General features: G+C 39.9%; 1 protein-coding gene across 1 annotated transcript in view; it reads left to right on the top strand.

Moving 5' to 3' along the window:
• Nucleotides 1-20307, top strand: part of MTHFD1L (methylenetetrahydrofolate dehydrogenase (NADP+ dependent) 1 like) — a 147256-nt gene extending 126949 nt beyond the window's left edge. Inside the window, 2 exon segments of the mRNA XM_042016727.1 lie at nucleotides 13656-13764; nucleotides 17353-20307. Coding sequence (XP_041872661.1) covers nucleotides 13656-13745 — 90 coding nt within the window. The 3' untranslated portion in view covers nucleotides 13746-13764; nucleotides 17353-20307.
• Nucleotides 20308-20540: the final 233 nt, after the last annotated feature.

Here is a 20540-nt window from a genome sequence, read left to right on the forward strand (position 1 = left end):
CATTTGCTCCCAGAAATTACTTCCTGAGCTGTGCTGGTTCTTTCAGTGTCTGCCAGGCTTTTCGTCACCTTCCCCAGTAATCCCAGCAGGTCCACAGAAAAGTAAAGATCCTTATTCATGTGACATTGCAGCCACTTCAGCTGGCTTGTTGAAACTCAAAAGTTACAACTGGAGGAGCAACGGAACCCTATTCACAAGAAAGAGAAAATATTTCAGTTGTGAAGATTATCATGTATGTTAGGCATACATAACCCAGGTTACTTCTACATTATAACCTGGATCCCACGAAAATTAAATTCATGTAAAGTACCTTTTTCAGCTGAAATTTAAATTGGTGGGTAACTAGACAGTAATCTTGGAAGGCAGAACGCTACAGAGACTGTGATACAGCTGCACATTAATATGTGGCCATTCCCTTCTGAAAACAAAACACTGAACTGGGTTTTAAATAGCTGCTTGCACACAGTATGACATATAATATTTTGCATAGGCTTGCTGACATAAAATGTGTGTTTAGAGCTAATGGATGTTATCAGAGCTCTGCTGTTATACTTGAATCAATTTGGCAAAAGATTCATATTCTTTAGCAACTTGACCACTTTCTTTCTCTCCATTTAATTAAAATGTCTTGGATCATTCTTCACAGAAACAGTTTTAAGACTCTTGACATGTTAACATGTTTCTAATATTTGAACTACTGAGAAAGCCAAGAATTTTTATGTTGTCATGTTCGTATAGAATTTGTATCTGTAAATCTGAAGTCTTGTGAATTTCATAGACTTGTATTTATACCTGTATTATGTCCCTGTGGTGTTATGCATAATTTAAAGGTTATCTGAAGCCCCTCCGTACTTCCTGGAAACTAGTTTTTCTTTAAAAATACTTTTCAGTCTGTGAAGAGATGCTGCCAGGCATTTATATTAATACTTCTATAAAAGAAGGAAATACTTTCTCACATGTGATTAAAATGTGGAAGTCATTAACACAGGAAAGCCACTGAGTCCAGGAATTTAACAAGACTTCTGAAAGGTTATAGCCATCGACAATACACAGGGTTGTAATTAATACAAGTAAGTAATTTGGAAAAAATGCTAAGCATAGCATTGAGGGATTCAGTTGGTCTTCAGCTATCAGCTCCCAGTTGGACAGAGACTGCTTTGTCAACCTCCATAGTTTTAGGTTTTCTCCGTACAGCATCTGGCACCAGCCAGTGTGCGAGACAAAACCCTGGGACACACACATTTGCTGTGACATGGGACAAACACGCTCCCTGCCTGCCTTCTGGCTGATTTAAAGTGTGTAACTTCTGTAGTCATTGATCACACTGCGCCAGCCCTCCGTGCCTGCACAACGCCCTGCCGCTCCGTGCGTGTAGGGAGCAGGGCACGAGGAGCTCTTATTACTAGACTGAATGAAAGGAAGATAAAAGATGATGCTTCACGAACAAATAAAGCAAAGTAGATACAGATATTTCCCACCTTCTTCTAGGTTTGACAACTCTTTCTCATTCCTGTATTTGAGCCATGGCCAGGGATGTGCTCTGCACTGTCCTGCAGGGTCATGCACAGTTGCAGCAAAGCAGCAGGAAAACAAAGGCGAGAGAACATGCAGTGGTGCACAGGGAGCAGAGTAAAGCCTTTTCTGTATGCACCAGAGAGAACCGTCATGCTGCTGGCACTGCACATGTCAGATTTCCTTTGTGTCTGAGACCCTGAATGAGCTGTGCTGACTGTAGAGCTCTGCTCCAGACTGTAGGAAAGAACATCAATGCCATTGTATTTGGCACCTGTAGTAAAGATGTGATGCAGGGAGTAGACATGGAAAATAAGCACTCTGCAGGTAATCTGTCCAGAATGGGATCAAGGCATGCTTGTGACAGCACGAATAAGCTTCCTCTGAGTTTGTGAAGCTCTTTGTCTCTTTAATTTTCTCAGGGGCAGGGGGGGAAAGAAAAAACCTAAATTTCTTGATAACTTTCCCAGAAATAAAATCAATTTAAAAATAGCTTCACAGTCAGTATTTATTCTCACAGTCTGAGAAATGCAATGTGGAAGCTAAGATAAAGCAGCCTTTTCCTACAAATAAACAAATAATTTTCAAATGATAATGACTACATGAATTCCAGTTGCTGGAGGGGATGCTGATGATGAGATTGCAGCAGGATCCATGGCCTGCATTCAAGGGAGAGCACTCTTGCTCACCAGCAGCCTCTGTTCAAGAAAAGTGCCCAGGCAGGTGGGTATCAACACACTGCTGGGGCACTGCAGCTCTTTAGGTGAGTTTTGTGTGCCATCTTGGGGGCATCTTTATTCATGGGGTCACCAGGAGGAAAGGAAGAAGGCTGGACATCAGTGGATGTGTTACGGGTTGTGTTTGTTATGCCTGGGCTGAGCAGTGGAGTTGTAAATGATTTCTTTGACAAAAATGAAAGTTCATTACAGACTGGCTTTGTTTTGATTAGGAAGAGCTGGGGGCCTATACCATAAGAGTAAATAAAGCTTATGGATTTGCCTGCTAGTTTGTTCACTTTGGAATTAGAGAGATTATATTCGAACTGGTTTTTAATTTCTGTGTTACCTTTTTTATTTTTTTTAGTCTTTTTAGGATTTACTCTGTATGTGCACAAAAAACTTTCCATGATGGTGGCCCTTCTACAAATTTTTTAGTGCTTGAAAGGAAGTTCCCACAGACCGTGTCTGTACTAGATGTTTGTCAGGATAAAAAAGCGTTGTGCTAACTTGTGTTGGGATGCAGAAGTTCATTACCTTCCCTTTTTTTTTTTGTCCTTTCATATGCTTCATTTGGGAAAAAAACTACCCACAAAACATCTGTTTGGGGGTTGGTTTGTTCTTCAGACTGAAAAAATGTGTTTCCAAATAGAGTTGATTTTAATTAGATGGTTTAACAACACTTCTGTTGCTTTGTGAGTATATTGTTATCCCTTGTTTTATTATAAAAACTGTGGTTAGGGAAGTGACTTACTGCAAGTTCATAGAGAACAAATTGTGAGAAATGGGGAAAGTTGTATAAAAATGCTGATACAACATTCATTACGTAATAGAAGAAGATGTTTCATGCAGTGTTTTTTTTGAATTTCAGTTATATGAGACTAAGACAAGAATCAGTTACCAATTTCAAGTTCCATTAACCTGGCAGCACCTCAGCTCTTTTTGGCAAATCATTTAACCTTCTCTGCTTCCTATCTAACAATTTAAATGGGAGATCTTATTTTATTTATTTCCCAGGTGTACTTGAAGTATTTAATTCATGTGTGTAAGTACTTTGATAATAATTTTATTTATAAGAAAAATACATAAATCTTTATTATATTATGGAAGGATATATATTTGTAGGATAAAGACTGTGCTCTCTATCAGTTAACAAACTTTTGTTTGATTTCCTTTGACAACTAAATCTGTCTTGACATCTTGTTAATGCGTGGTTCTCTATCAGTGAACAGAAACTAGGGTTTTAATATCTTCTTAGAGAAACTTTGAAAATCAGTACTGCCATAAGAGACTTAAGTCCCACATTCATGGCTAGAATTTTTTCTGTTCTCCTTACAGCTATTAGTGCTGTTAAGATGGCTTACAAAGGAGCTGGCTCTTCTGAATGCTTGAGTTCATCACAAGTCAGTAGCTTTCAGCCTTTTCCAAAGCATTTCTATGTTCCTCCATTTTCCAGGAGAAGTGTGAGCTCCAGCACAGGTTATTCAAGGCCTGCCTTTATTTGCAGCTTTGTGAAGACTTCTTAAAATAGTGGTTCGATAGACTAGAGGAGGGAAATTGCTGATCTAAGTAATACCCTTCTTTTTTTCTATTTTGTTCCTTGTCAGTGGGGACCACAGTACATTCTGGTGTGATTCTAGAGGACACACTGTATTGAACAGTGTGTATTGCCAGAGTTCCGTGACGGAATTGTGACTCAGAATATCTGATTTACACAGACAATTTAATAATTTGGTGTCCTTGTATCCATCAAAGCTGGATCCATTCTGAACTTCCTGGGTTAGGACCAAACAGAAAGGAAAAGTTTTTGAATTCCTCAGTGCAGCTAAGATGGCATTGACCACGCATATCAAAGCAGTAATTTGTCTGGAAAGCAATGGGGTGAAACTCTGTAGGGTTAGAAAGCACCCACATCCAAAATTACAATATAAGGTGCTTCTTTGATTTGTCTATTTCTTGTTTGCCTCAGTCTGTCACAAAATAATGTATATTAAGTGATACAAAGAGAAAATAATTTGTTTCTCCAAACGAGTGACTTGATAAAGTAGATATAGAAACTTGAACTAACGAGGTTAGAGATGCTCACAAGTCATGGTTTGTACATGATGACAGTACAGTGATAGTGACTGATGCTGTTGGTGCCCACCACAGTTGATCATTCTTTGGGGACAAGCTTCCCAGGCTCTTCTTTCTGACACTTCCCATGATATCTACAGACCAGAAAGCTGAACTGCACCTGTGAAGTGTACATCCTAGCTTTTATTGTTTCCCAGTCCTGAAAACTAGCTTGTATCTGCTTAGATGGGATTAGCAAAGTATAGTCACCTCCTCTTCCACTTCTTTCCACTTCTGTTGTTTTGAGGTGGTTTCCAAAAATCTGATACCCTTTGGTATTATTTGGTATTATAAAGGTCATCACTGGCACTTAGTTTAAATCAAGTAATGAGACCAAGCCAGTTTGGCAATTTAACAGTTAAAAAGAATTAATTTTTAAGGAGTCCTTTGCTATAATACCTTTATGTTCTTTAGAAGCACTTCTTCCCATATTTATACACACACACACATCATCTTTGCCTGATACGACATTTCCTAGGAAACTTTACTTACTCAGTATCAGTGGATCCAGTTAATTGTAACCAAGACGGCTGGTATGGCAGCAGTTTTATGTGCTTTTACTCACCACAGTTATACAATCTTTTTGGATTTTTCCACATTGTAATTTGCCATGAAATGATTGGATGATGCTCCTGATGTTCTTCTAGCATGGTGTGCTGAGAAGGGTAAAGTTTTTTGCATGTTGAGCACACACATTTGCTTCACATAGTCTACTGCTGCCACCATCTCCAGTTCCTGGGCTGTAATTGAGGTTTTCTCAAAGCTATGAAGCTTTTAACCAAAATGTCATTGTGAAGATCAGCAGCACAAAGTGGGACTTGCTCCCAGGGTTTGCAGAACAGCACTTCCAAAGAAACACTTGCTACAAAATAAACAGGTTTCAGAGGAAATGAAGGGTGCCCTGTCCCTGAGCAAATACAAGGCAGCTGAGATGGGTCACCCAAGACCTCTCCCCTCCAAATACCACAAAACTTGCTCTGTTTTCAGCAGAAACTGAGCTGCTGGCACAGTTTGGACACCTCCTCTTTACCAGGAGACCCGAACACTGAACAAAGCAGGAGAATTATGTACCCATGAACATCAGATGCTTTAAATATTCCTGTTGCTGAAACAGCCCTTGAGAAAAATGCCTTTATCCTCTGGATTTATTCCTTCAGAGGCATGTTTCCAGCACTGTCTGATATACTGGACACTTTTCAAGAATGGGAACAGCCCTGGGAGCATCTGACATCAGGACTGAGCTGCAGGGAAGGATTTCTTCTGCATGAGGAGGTGATTTTGTACAAGAGGCAGTGAGCAAGAGTCCTCTGCCAGGGGTTCTGTTTAAAGCCCAGGGGGAAAAGGAAAATCAGGATGTAGGCCTTGGTCAAGGGAGCAATTACTTCTGCAAATGGATTTGAGTGGGCTGGGATGAAGGAAATGTTTTGGAACAAGTCACCTGGAATTTGTAGTTCTCATTTTTTTCTCTCCCCCTTCATTTCCCTCATGAATGGTTGTTTTTTTGAGGGTTTGTTTGGTTAAGTTGGGTTTCGTAGCTTTCATTTTTGTAGCATTTTGTTTATCAATAACCCTGTGTAGGGCAGAATACTCTGTGAAACATGGTATGTTGTGGATTGAAAAGAATATAGTGCACTCAACTAACACCATCTAACGTGCTACCTCAGAGAGGTGTATTTTTCAATTAAAATTTAATATATTGTTTCCACTATGCTGTTATCACGGGGACCATTTTCTTCTGCTTCAAGTGTGGTTTTATAAATTCTAAGATGAAAATGCGTTGAGAGAACTCTGCCAAGAGGAACTGCAGTCATATATGTGAGTCATAAATATTTTACTTAATTGGGGAAATCGCTCATTCTTGTACAGATTACATCTATTCCTAAATATTTTATTTAATAGCTAGGAAAATCTCTTTTTTGGGTCTTTGGTGCTTCAGCACATCACTAATAGCAGCATTTGAGTTCCAGTGGTATTACACTGACTGATTCACCAAGAAAACCCTTTCTTCCTTTGGGATATGCACCCACAGATCTCTCCAAAAGCTGTACTGGACAGATGTGGACTATTATGTGGGTTTTGATTTTTCCCTAGGGTGCCCAGGAGATCACTTTTGGGTTCAGATCATTTCCACTCAAGATGACTAATTCGTTGGGTCCTGGTAATCCTTCAGAGCATGTAGCAGGGCACAAGTTGCTTCTGCCTAACTTGAGCACCTGGCAGCAAGGCCAACTAGGATTGTATAATCAATATTCAGTACTTTTGTAACTTCATCCAGATGCTGAGAGCAGAGGAGCAATGTCCATGCATTTTGTTGTTGTAAATCCTTTCACAAAAATTGAACAATTGCCAAGAATGTGTAAAACATCAAAGTAAGAGGCAATTATAATACAATAATTGATGCCAGATGGACTTCTACACCTGATATCAGTCAATACGCCAGTGAAAAAGTGCCGTTTATTGCAAGGAATACTACAGCATATGTCGGGATAGCATCAGCATCTTTTCAAACATTATTTTAACCATTTTGAAAGTTGCTAATGTGTTGAGTTTCTTGCTGTGGTTGTTCTTAGACATTGCAACAAGATCCTTTTTTGTTAAAGATTTCCTGAGAAGGAAATATGATCTTCACTCTCCCTAACTCCTGTGGTCATCATCAGGTTTGGCAGAATTTCATTAAAACTTACAAGTAAGCCATTATTGAAACACTGACTAAAAATCATTGGTTAGCTGCTTTTAGAAACCCTTGTTATGTTCAGGCAACGAAAAACAATGAGATAATATTTTCTTAAACATTATGTAGCTATTAAAGTAAATTTTTAAAATACATTGCCATTTCCAAAGCTGAATTTATTAGTTTGTAAAGGTTGATATTTTTTGGAGGAAGCACAAGCTTGCCTCCATTGTGTATCTCCTTTTCCTAATATGAGATTTGGAGGTTTGTTTGCTTTTAAGAGGTGGTGAAAGGTCACTTGAGCATCAGTTCAGGCTTCGGTATGGTATTGTTCCCCTCTGTAATACATGGCGAGTGGATGAGATGAAAACTATATTGTGCATGTTTTGTTTTGGCCATTTTGTTCTGATGTTTTTCTTGTAATTATGGGGGGAAAAAATGCTGTTTTCTTAACTATTCTCTTTTGTTATTTTCATGTAATTTTATTTTTTTCCATCATTCAAAACCTGAGCTGCCTTTGAAGTGATAGAGCTCTGCAGATTGGAGGAATTTTCCAGTTCTGTGGAACAAACTTCAAGCTGATCCTGGAGATACTTAGTATACGCTGCCTAATTTTTCTGCACCCTTTTCAGTGCACACCGAGTGCCTCTGTGTCCTGTAGGACACTCCATTTTGAAGATGAAATAAGTGACTGCTCACTGGAAGTGTTTGTACAGTCACATGCTTCAGAGTGCTGTAGTCCTACCCACTGCCTTCATTGCATGGATAGTCTCATGAAATATTTCCAAGTATAGGTTTAAAATGGAGAGTGCAGAGACCATGAGGGATCCAGTAAAAAGATCTGCACACGCTTCTCCAGCCATGCAGTGCAGTGAGGTGACTGTTAATCTCTCTCTCCTGCTCCATGGATGCAATTCCCCAGGTGCCAGCTTCCAGTCTGTGGCCAGCACCACACGTGTAAGTGGGAATAATTGGCACTCAAGATAAAGCACACCTAAAGGCAGGCAGGACTGGAGACCTGCAAGGATTTCTTCAGAAAATTCTTCCATTCACCTTTACATGCCCTGAGACTGACAGATGCACTGGAGGGGAGCAAATTTCTGGTGGTGAATCTGTCTTCCAGAGCTCTAACTCACACTAGGAAACATTATTGAAACCCTGAAGTGTAGCTCCTTCATGCCGTGCCTCAGGATTCCAACAAGTTCTGGCACGATGACCATAATGCATACAGGTTTACAGCACTATTTATAAATCTCTTGAGTTTCCTCTTGCATTGTTTCTTGCTGAGGGAGTGTGGGATGTGCAATTCATCCCATCAGATTTTATTGAGGAGTTATCCGCAGTCATGTGCATGCTGGATTCTCTTGAGAAACAACATCTGCTTTCTGCAGTATTTCAAGTTTGAAATGGTTGTGAGTTGTCATAGCTTGTTTAATTAACAAAAAGATACAATTAAATAATGCAAGTTACTTGCATTTCTTGTCAAACACAGTATTAACTCCATAAGACACAGAATAGGGAGGTTTCCTCAATAAGCTATTTGCTGATTTTTCAGTATTTTCTAATCAGTTGTTTGCCATACTTTATGCAAGTACAGATTCCTCTGGTTTTCTTTCTCTCTTCAACAGAAACCATGTTATGCTGTAAAACAGACACTTCTTGTCTTATAGGTGAAAAAGACACTAAACATGAGTTGGATGTGGTCCTCAGGACCATCTGTTTTGCAAATCGTGCCATTGTGCTGACCCTGTCAAGTCAATCTCATGTTCTATTAGGATCTTTTCATACAGATAAATTTAAAAAAATGTAGATACATATATGGATGGATACACACTCGAAGGCAAGATGTGTCAACCACTGATAGGTATTTGTATGATAAAAAAAGGAAGCTAAGCAGCATAGTTCCTCTTGGGACCATAACAAACCTGGCTAGCAGAGTCTTGGTGCTTGACTGTGTCCAACTGTTATGTAGCTCTTATGGCGAACTAAAATTACAAGTCAACACATAACTGTAATTTAAATGAAACTCAGTCACTCTTCCAGTAACAGTGGATGCGTTTGTAGAGAGAGTGTGGAGCAGCACTTTCATATGACTTCCTTGAAAATAACTGGCATTCTCCATTTGTAAGGAAGCTCATTATGGTTTTTTTGTTCAGTCATGTAAGTAAACTTCTGGAGGATCATAAATGCCTAATATAACAGTAGCCTTCAGGCATTCTTAACTAAAACTGTACTTTATCTCTCACCAGCTGTGCATTTCCAGGAGCATAAATGATCCTTAGGATAAGCTGACTGTAAGACTTGCTGCTCTTGCCTCCTAAACACAGAGAGCCGTAGTAACAAATAGCATTGTATTTATCACATCATCTTTCTGCAGTTGATTCGCTCTCATGGATGTAGGGACAGTTGCACAGTTTGTAGATAAAATGGTCTGTTCCCACAAAACTAGTTCCTATTAATTCCTAAATTACTTGTATAACTTCTTTTTTCTTTTTTCCCTGCATAAAGCATTCATATGAGTTGCATTAAGCCTTGGGGTACCAAGCTTATGCTTTATATTTTCCTTCTCCCAGGAAAAGTCTGATAGTAGCAGTTTTGTTCGAGTTAAGTACTGATTATTTCAGCTATCTAAATCCAGTTTGTGATTTTCAGTGGATAATGTGCTGTCATTCTCTGCTTCCTACGCTGTTCTTTCTCACAGCCATGCTGTGCAATGTTGCACAGCTACCCATCTATAACCCAAATGTTGTTACATTAGCGTGGAGAGTTGTGCTGATCTCTGGGCAATATATAGAGGATGGATATTTTATGAGATGCCCAGCAAGCTGCTGTATGGCTATAAATTTCTGTGGGTTTTTCTCGTGCTGTACATACCTGCCAATTACCAAAGTGATTTACATTTTAAGCATATTTTCTCTTTCGTTGTTCACTCTCCTTTTTTCAAGTTTTAGAACTGGAGTAGTTTTTAGTGAGTAGTTACCTCAGAAAGCCTTGGAGAGGTGGAGATAGTCTGCTCTGCACTGTGCCGGTACGGTATGTGCTACAGCCACAGGGTGGTTGACTTTCCCCCTCCATGCACAAAAATCTGGGCTCTGGTGGCTGAGGTCAGGGAGAGGAATGCCTCTGGATCATGCCTGCTGGAGTAAAGACCAGCCTGTGAACTCACTCATTAATGCCTTCATTCAGCATCATGGAAAATGGTGAGAGGGGAAGAGGATCATCCTGAGCCTGCGGCCATGTGGAAAGCCAGTCAGGTGAAGCCTTGCTGCAGCCTTGCAGCAGACTGAGCCCTCTTTTCTTTCCTGCCTTTGTGATTGAAGGAGAGAAGTGGAGGGCTAGAGAGGGTATAATCAGTAGTAATCTCCTCAGCCAGCCAGCCATCTCCTCCTATTGACCTTGAAGTAATGAAAAAGGGATAGATTCTTCTTCATGTTACCTCTGTGTGTCCAGATAATGAGACCAGAGAGTAATGATCATAAATCTACATAGCTTTGCCTGTTTGAAAGTCTGGGCCATAGGAAAAATGACAGTACATAGTTTATTTTCAGTCTGCAATTCACCTAAGTATTTGTCCCAAAGTGTTTCTTCTGGAGGCTTTTTTTTTTGCCTTGTACTTCATTTTATGCAGCAGTGGTTTTAATTCAAATGAGCCTATTCCCTTTTGTTGAATTCATTTTTCAATATGAGAATAGTTGTATTTCCCAAACCAGCAATAAACTGGTTCAATATTTGCATTTTTTAAATGTAATAGTTTTTCATTAGTTAATACAGTAGAGTTATACTGGTGTAGAAGTGTGCCTGTGAAAGAAAAAAACAAGTCCAAAGTACAAAATACATATGTAGGACTTGTATTTAATATTTCTTTTTAAAAAAAAAAAAATTAAAAACAAAGAAAAACTCCTCTCAATTAGCTATATTTAAAAAAAAAAAAAAAGTAAAAAATAACTTGGAATTTGGGAGTTTACTTTCAGATGTTGAACTCCCATACACAAAGTAACCAGAAAGTTGTCTTTGGCAATTTGTTCATTCCCCTCCCAGTGAGATGTAATTCCTTAAGGCAGTTCCTTGTCAAACATTAACTTAGAAACTGGAAGGAATCTGAGACAGAAAATAATTAAGTAACCCTAATGATGTAGTAGTCCAACTACTGTGGCCAATGGGTAAAGAATAGTAGCAAGGTGTTTTAGCACTTAGTTACATACAAGGCAGTGTCGGCCAATAAATGATGTAACGCAGTCAGAGGCAGGGTTCGGTCAATGCAAACTGACAGTTTTGTCTTTTAATCCTACTACGTACGATAACAAAACATCAGGAAGGACTATATTTAAAAACAGAGGAAATGTACTGAGCCACTAGAAGAGCTTGTTGCATTGTTTTTCCTCTGAGCTAGATCTCAAGGGAGATGAGGGCTGCACCAGTACCGAGCCCCCCAGGCACCTTTCCCCCTTCTCAGTGTGGGATTAACCTCTGAAATGGCAGCAGCATTCTTTCTCTGGAGTAAACAGGACTGTGCTGGAGGGGTCTTACATTTTGCTTGTATTCCCATGATTGAGTCATTACATGAGTGTTCGGAGCAAAGCTGAAGCGTAAGGGAGATCCTGACCCTCGCAATGAATGTGCAGCTTATCAGGTTGACAGAATCAAACACAGTCCGACCCAGAGCGAGGGGAGTCTGTAAGTCTGGCACTCTGGAGCAGCTAGGATGGTGGTCATAAGTTTTTCCTCTTTCCAGGACAATTATCCTGTTGGAGCTTGCCTTTGGCCAGAGAAAACACTGTAGCTGAGCTGTGCTTCTTGGGGAATTAGGGTGGATAGAGGGAGGAAGTTGACTGGCTCTGAGCTCTCTGCTGGAGAGCTGGAGGTGATGGCTGGCCACAGTGTACTCTGGCTGCTCCCCTGGTGCAGCCTGGGGCCTGGTGGTGATCTGGTCATCTGATAAGCAGATTTAGTTCCTACCTAACCCAGATTTAGTTCCTACCTAACCTACCAACCCTGGCCACAAAAACACGCATTGACATCAGTTCAGTGTGTTGAATAAGGTTGGTTGCAGTAAGATGAGTGCCAGAGCCAGCTCCAAGGGGGAATCATCCTAGGGGTTCCCCGGGTGAAACTGTCCCTTTTCAGCATGAAGACATACCCAAATCTGACCTTTTATGTATGTTATTGTGTTTGGAGTGTTTCTTGTACTCAAGCCAGTGTAATTTTTTTTTTCTACACAGCCATGTTTGAAGGTTACCTCCTGTGGTCCGGTTAAGTACCAGTTTTAATGAACTCTGCTGACTTGCCCCAGTGAAAAGTTTGTTCCTCAAAATCTAGCAAATAAGTTTTAATGCTTAAAGACTCTCAGCCAACAAACAGTCAAGCTAAGTTGAATTCCAGGTTTGTTTTCAGAGATGGTAAGGTCTTTCATCAATTTAAGTATTAATATAGGGCCTATTATAGCAGGGCCATTCTCCACTTTCTCCACTTACAAGGGTAAGATATCAGAAGAGTTTAAGGAGTCATTAAGCCCAAATGCTATTTTTAGAGTTCCTTGAATTAGTGGAAATACAGTGAGATATTCAGGGTGTGAATCCAAAGTGACCCAAGTTGATCCAAACTGGCCCTGTTTTAAAACTGCCCCACAGGCACAGCCTTTACCCTGTGCCAGTGGTGGCTCTGGGAATGGGGAAGCCCTTCCTGGATTAAGGGGCTGAAACAGGAGAAAATTAAGCAGATCAAAAAACAACATTATTCTGCCATACCTGCTCTCCAGACACCTCCTTTGCAAGGGAGAAGCAAGGAGTCCTGAGGCAGGGAGTTAGGAAGTTGGCAAACCTCTGTTTTAAAGGGGTTTAAGCTATTTTGGACCAGCACCTCAAGATTTCCATGTCAGTCATGTGCCTTTAATTGCTGCTAAAAATGCCAGTTTGAAATAATAGTGTAAGTAGCCTGAGCAGACCTGTAGGTAACTGTGTAATTTAACTCCATGAAACTATTGAGATGTTTAAAAGTATGCAGATGCTAGTGTCTTATGCTAGATCAGGATCTTAATTATGCACAGTTTGAGATAATTGGGTTGCTTTAGCTTTGTATCTCAACCTGTTAATTCTAACTACTAAATTAGGATTCAACTGTAATTCCTGTATGTTTAGTAGAACTATTGCAATTTGCTCCTGACATTAGGTAAGCGTTGTGATTAATTCTGCCTCTGTATTCTGGTTTTCTGTGGGAGAGGTCTGAGTGCAGTACATTCATATCACCAGGTAAATTCAGACAATTACATCTTTGCCCTTTGCTGTGTGATTTTTTTTTTTTTCAGGAGATAAAAATGGATAAATGTTCTGGATAAATATTTTGAGGAACAAGCAAATCTCAAAGGGTGTTCATTTTGTTACAGAATTTATTCTTAGGTTGCTGTGCTAGCCTGTATTTTGTGGCTTTTGTTTTCTCTTTCTTGTCTTAGAAGCTCATACTTAAAAATTCATCAAAGAAGTACCAAGTTTGACTTTTTTAACAGAAAATGTGGTAAAGATCACATCTGTAGTGGAGCCTGTGTTGAACAATCCAGCCTTTCTCTTAATCTAAGGTTTACATGCAAGGCTAGACTGATTATCTGCTTACAGGTGCAGGAGTATAACTGAATGTGTTTGTTTCTACAGATGAGCACCATGCCAGGACTGCCCACAAGGCCGTGCTTCTATGACATTGACCTTGACCCCATCACAGAGCAAGTGAAAGGATTGTTTTGAGAGTGACGTCCAAATTCAGGTCGGTCAACAGCCTTTATTTTCCTGTTCCAGCTCGAGGGAGGATGTTTGTCCCTAGTATGTGTATAAGAAAGGTTGTCAGGAGTTTATCTAGGCTCTAGTTTCAGTAAGGATTTCACACACTTTGGGGGTATATTTCATAATGTGCACTTTATCACATGGGTTTCTCATTTGCTGAATGGTGACTGGCACTTTGCTGGTGTCCACTAACGGTGCCTTTTGGATTTCCTGGCACTGTCAGTTTGGCATCAGGAGGAGCCAGCTCTGCAACTGTACCACTCTTGGCTGTGGAAAAAAGCCAGTCTGAAGAAACCATGCCAGCTTACTCACCTCAAAAGAAGTACTCTTTGATACTACAGTCACGTGGCAGTGTGTGTGTCATCACGTAGATATCAGGGAAGATACTTCTCAGTTTGTTCATGAGCTCTGCTTTGTTTTTTCATGTTTTGTTTTCATAACTGCTGTCGTCTGTCTCAAATGGTAATAAGCATTTCAGGAATACAAAGCTGTCCTCTTAGCCTTTTTTTTCATGCTGGATTCTCTCCCTTTTCCTCGAAGGTTGCAGTTCCCCCACCACCCCCTCCCCTTCTCTAAGTACTTAATCTTCTTGGTGTCCTGCTTTAATTTTGTGCAGCACATGTTCCTCACTTAAAAATACAAGATGTTATGAAAATATTTCATGCTACTCCATTTTAACCTTTTAACATAATAAGTGGAGTAAGAGAGAATGTAACCCTGACTGAAACAAACCATGTGTGCCTGTGATGGGATTCTCTTCTTTCATCACTTAGCTCTCTGCCCCAATAGATTGGTCTGGAGAGCAAAAAGGTTTTTCTTTTTTAAGACAGAACAACACTATTACTGTGAGCCAACAGGACTGTGATGGGACCCCAGATCAGCCACAGCTTTGAGGTAGATGTGCCCAGGTGCTTCAGCCCTGCTTTAGCAATCCTTGCCTACCGTGGATTGAGAGAAAGGGCTTTCATTTTCTGTTTCTGTGTTTTGATGGATTGTTTGGAGGAGGGGAGAGGTTTGCACAACCCAACCAGACCAAGTGAACTGTTCACTTGCCCACATGTGAATGCCACAAGATTCACATCTGGTGAGAGCAGATTCTGCCAGTTTGTGTGTGCCAGTCAAGACAAGTAAAAAGCACTTAGCTTGAAAGTTAACCTGCATGCACAGGTAATTACTGCTCTGTATGCAAACCATGCCTGAATATTCTGTGGCTGGGTAGTGTTACACATACCACTCCTTGGCATATATCCCATTTTTGTTACTGGTACACATGGTATGTCTGACAGCTTCATGCATACATATTGATTCATCATGTGTCAGCCATGTAATTGCTTCTGAATCATTTGAAATTACTGTAGAATCCTAATGTAAAATCTATATGCAGATTCACATAGCCTGCTTAATTGGGTGTTTATTGCCTAGTCTTACACAAATCCATCCAAACCAGGGACTGATGAGATTGGAAGAACAACAGTAATTAAGCAGACAAAATACTCCATTCCAGCTGTGAAGGCCTTTCATTGGAAGCTGTGCATGAAATGAAAATGTTAAACTTGGCTTTTAGTCAGTGATGGTGTTTTGTCAGATGTAAAAAGAAATGCTAATGAAGTCATGGAAGCATAAGAGTCAGGTAGGAAATAACACACATATCCAATGATTCATTAAGTTTAAGCCTTTAAAGAAAAAACCAGCTTGATCATATATATTTTTCATCAATATAGGCACATACCTGTGTTCCTACCTTTAACAATCTAAATAAATGCCTTGAGACTGTGGTAATACCCAGTGAGCACCACACAAGGTAGTCAAGTGTTCATTAGCTCTAAAGTTCATCTGGTTCATGTGCTAGATTTGTACATTGCTAATTTTGGAAAAAGAGAGAAATAATATTCCCATGTAGTCTTTACTCCCAACTTTCTGTAGAGAAGTTTTGTAGCATCCTTTGTTTTCACACATTCACTGAAGTGAACCCACACTGTAGGTGATACTACACTTTGAGATCTTTGTGGGTTTGTTTCTGTGATGGCAGATTGAGGGATTTTTTTATTTAATTTGAATTCTTCAGCATTTTAGTGTATGATGTAATATTACTAATAATATGGTGTTGTGCCAGCTCATTAGTACTGATTCAGATCTTTAAGACATTTTAATTGAAAAATATTTAGAGATTTGTGGAAGAGCTGCAGATGTTTCATTATAAACATGCCTGCAGAGCTGAGAACAGTTGTTTTATTGTGCAGTTAATATCCTCCTCTGCAATGCATATCTTCATCAGACCTGCAAAAGACATACAGGCAGAAGTTCCTGCTTCTCAGGATGCTCTGTGAGGCTCTGGCTGAGCTGAAACACTGGGTGTCATTAGCCACTCTGATTTTTCTCTACCACTTCACACCAGTCATTTGAATATGCTCTAAAAGTCATAGAAGCAAAAACCTTATCATAAAAGTCAACTCCGTTTTTCTCTGTTGACAAATAGCCAACATATGGACACACAATTGCAGTCTCTCTGTAGGAGCCACACGATCTATCAAAAAAATGAAACATTAGTACACAGAAATTAACCCAAAGGTATTTGGCTAGTCCTTCATCACTGGCCACTGTCCTATTTAAATTATACTGCCCAACTCATACACTGAGAAAGTGGAAATTGTTTCCTTAGGAGCTGTCTGTAGAAAGCACCAGTCAGAATAAGACTTACATGGAGACAAGTCTGCCAAAAGGAAGAAATTTAAAGAAAAAAAAAAAAAAGAAGTAATATTTGCACAGTGAGGGGAAGTCACAAACTGGACCTGCACAAGTAAAGTCTGTTAAGGACCCTTGTGAGTTCTAAGGATCCCTCTAATTTAATCAGTGGCAGTAGGTGCCTGCTCTTACTGTGCCAGTTTGGTTCTCTGAGTATCTGGGTTGATGGTAATGGGGGGAAATTGTCCTGCTCAGTTGGTTGTGATTTCATAGGACTGCCACTATCCACGGTGTCTGATGTATTCTCTCACTCTTGTCCTCTTCAAAACTGGCAGAGCATTGGAATGATTTTAATACACAGCATGAACACTTTGCTGCCCCCAGAGCTCTGCCTTTGAGCATCTTCATGGCCATAAAGAAGTCCATGAGGGCAGGACACCAAAACTGATGTTCTAAAATTACAAACTATTTGTTAGATGTTTTCATCTTAATTTATTCAGATATGAATAAAAAGTGTTTTAAGACCTTTCCTTTGCATCCACAAAACTGATCCTATGAACAAAAAAATTACTTCTTTTAGTCTCATTCCAGTCTCATTCCACAGTATTGACTTTCAGTCAGCAGCAATTACTACAGTAATGTGCAGTCTGAAGCCTGTATCATGCTGGAATACGAGTACAGATTTTTGTTTCTCACCTAGTAGGGCTACACAGATAATAAACAGGAGGTGCATATGGCATAACTATACATTTTTGTTAATTATGGTTAAGGCAAAAATATCCCATTTCACTGAAGCACTCATTTTAGGTTGTGATGCCTTTTTTGTTTCTTTAAAGAAAGCAAAGATATCTTGTTTCAATGTATAAATTTCTTATCTTTGTCATTTCAGAAGCCTGAAAATTAAGAACTGCAACTTTCCTGTTTCCTGCAAGTAAGAGACAAAAAATGAATCTGAAATATTCCTGTAATGTGTCTCTGGAGGAATGTCAAGATAGACCAAAGAGCAAAAGTTTACTCTTTCTTCAAACTAGTTTTTATGATGAAATATAGCTGTAAGGCTAAAAAAACCAAAAAACCCCAACCCAGCAAGCTAAAGTTTTACTCGCTGTCATGCAGGAAGCTCTCTACTGGGGCTTACGCTTGTTTGTGGATAAAATGACATTGAAAAAGAGCAGTTTTTCAACTCAGAGTTTTTGTCTTTTCTCAGAGGAGTGTACAGAAGTATTTCCTTTATCTTGGCTATCTAAAAACTTGCATAAACATGATTATGCAGTGTGACCAAGCCTATTTCTCTCTGAAAAGTACACTTTTGCTCCTGGCATTCGAGAGCTGAAACTACACACAGATTAACTGCACATTTTTGAGTTATCATCAAGTGTTGCTCTGGATGCATTTGGGCAACAGCCAAGCTTCAAGCAAGGAAGATATTAAACAGAGAAAGAACAGAGCATGTATTTTGTAAAAGGTTTTTAATGTATAATTTGTTTCCTTGTTGGGCAAAGATCTTTTGAAACACTTAAGCCATAGCTGTCTTGTATCCATAGGTCTGTCTTTATCCGAAGCATGTGTTACAGGCTGTCCGGTTGATTATGTGCTTGTTGTGGCGAAGCTGGTTGTTCAGACAGGGCACTGCTCCTTCTGAAGCACTGTTTTGCTCCCGTTCATGGCTAATGAAGCCTCCTGCTGTGCTGGCTCCCGACCTAGAGTTTTTCCCTGACAGTACACAACGGCCCAGTAACAACAGAGGAATGTCCATCAAGCAGGGATGCAACAGGGCACAGCTTGTTTCTGCTTCATTTTACAGGTTTTAACGACCATACTTGTAAACGTGGAGGGCATTTCCATTTGAAGGGGGTATTCAAACAAATTGAATTGCAAACCATGTGCTTTGTCTCAGTAACTTTATTTTCCTGGTTTTTCCTAAACCTGTAGCAAAACAAGCCTTAGGCACAGGATACTGCCTTTAACTTTCCAAGCTGCTACTCCTCAGGAAACTCTCGCTGACTGACTGTTGGTTCCTTCAATAACAAAAAATGCGACAGAACAATAGGGTGAATCGAGACAATAGGCCATTGTTTTTTTAGGTAAAAAGCGGTGAAATAATGATGAGAGAGTTTATTTTCCTGATGACGTTTTCCATCCTGTCGCTTTGCTCTGCTTACGCACATCTGCATGTTATGGGTCTTTTGCAGCGTAGCCTTGGTTCCCTTCTACAGAGCCACATTTGGAGACTTAATTATCTCAGGAACTCTGTAGTAATTGAGGGGTTTGTTTTGGTTTTTAAAATCATGCTTCGTTATTTATAAACTCAAAACTATAATTATGGACAGTAGAGCAAACTGGGGACAATTAATTGTCTGTGCCTTCCTTGGAGGAGCATGGAAAGGTCTGCTGACTCCATTTCAGTGCTATTCATAGCATGGTCCTCCAGCACCGTGGGGATTGCTGTGAAGATAAATTTAAACGTAAAAACTAGAGCAATTTAATATTTTATCCTTACTAGATGATAGAGCTCATAACAGCCCGGACTGTGGGTGCTTTAATTACACCGGGGCATGACAAACATGGTAAGTAGAAAGTAAGACTCAAGCTCTCAGAGCTGCTGGGAAGAGAGATTTCTTATATTTTCTATTAAATTGTGCCACAAAATACAACTCAATGCTATTCATACACACAACAGTGTTGTAAATTAGCCTTGCACACACTGATCTATCTAGCTGAGAAATAGCCAAAGAGTTTTGGAAGAAAGTAAGTGTGGTTTCAAGACCTAGTTTTCCTAGTAGTTTCCTTACAAGAAAAATAATGACGTTTTTCCCTCCATTTTGTCCAGAGAAGTTCAGAAAATACATAATCGTGCCTTTCTAGGAGTCACTGTGGTTCCCCTGCAGGTGCACTGGAATTGTCCCTATGCAGTGTGGGATACTAAATGTGGCACTAGCCGATTGCCTGTGAAGCTTCTGTATGGATGTGGATGTTTGAGCAACAAGTTTTATAAGTCATCTCAAACTGCTGTTTGATAGCTTCTATAGTGTTGTCTCCATATTATCCCTTCAGGCCACACGCACTGGGACCATTTATCTGACCCATCAGTCTCTCCCTAAAACACCATTCCAGCTCATTTAGTTGAGAGTTGACAAACATCCTGTAATTTTTCTACTGTCATGTGCACAGGATTTGATATATTATTTAGCTAGCTTTAGGAAAGCTGAAATGGCCCACTTGTGTTTTGTTGTAGCTTTTCCCGCACCCCATCTAGTTAACTAGCTCCAAAATCTCTCAAGCTACTGCATTTTTGGTTCTTTGTCATGATCCAAAGGGATTGAGCTATTGGCCACCAGCTGAGCTGCAGAAACTGCCACAGTAGCTTCCCTGGGGCCACCCTGATTCTGAGGCCTTCATCCCAAAGAGTTTAACATGAAAACTTTTAAGTTCAGTCTTACTGGTAGGTGTACTTGTTACATGGATGCGACTGCGGCTGTGGGACTCCCGCCTTTGGATCTACTCGGAGCAATGTCGTCACATGGCAGAACCACAGCTTTATAAGGCAGCTTGCCAAGCTTCTCCCTGCATCTGCTGAAGTGTGTTTAGCACCATGCAGTTGTTTATTATCAGAAGATCTGCTTTTTGTAGTGACTGAATACTTTGTTATTGCTACTGCTGAACTAATTCTGTAATGACATTGAAATACTTCAGAATACATGCAACAGTTTCTTCATTTGTAGTTTAAAAGTCGTTTCCAGAATTTCAGTTGCCATGAGCATGAAAATAAAGTCTGTGTGCTAGCATTTAGTTTGCACAAGTGGTGCCTGTCTGAATTCATTAATAAAATACATCCATTATTTAATATTGTTCTCTCTCTCTCTCTCTCTCTGATCTTGTCTACTTAAATGGTGACTTTTTTTTTTTTTTTTAATTCCTCATAAGCCACTTAGTCTTGTCATGCCCATATCTCCAGCTAAACACAGCTGTGCCAAGGAAGGAGAGGAGCTCAGCCATGTTGTGGTGAAGTGCCAAATGTGAGCAGAGCATGGGATTCTTACCTGCCTTCCCAGAACCCAGGAAAGTGTTTGTGTGTGG

This window comes from Corvus kubaryi, unplaced genomic scaffold, assembly GCF_017639235.1.
Source record: "Corvus kubaryi isolate FWS band 111438036 unplaced genomic scaffold, C.kubaryi_AGA036_p1.0 split3-73, whole genome shotgun sequence".
Classification (NCBI taxonomy): domain Eukaryota; kingdom Metazoa; phylum Chordata; class Aves; order Passeriformes; family Corvidae; genus Corvus; species Corvus kubaryi.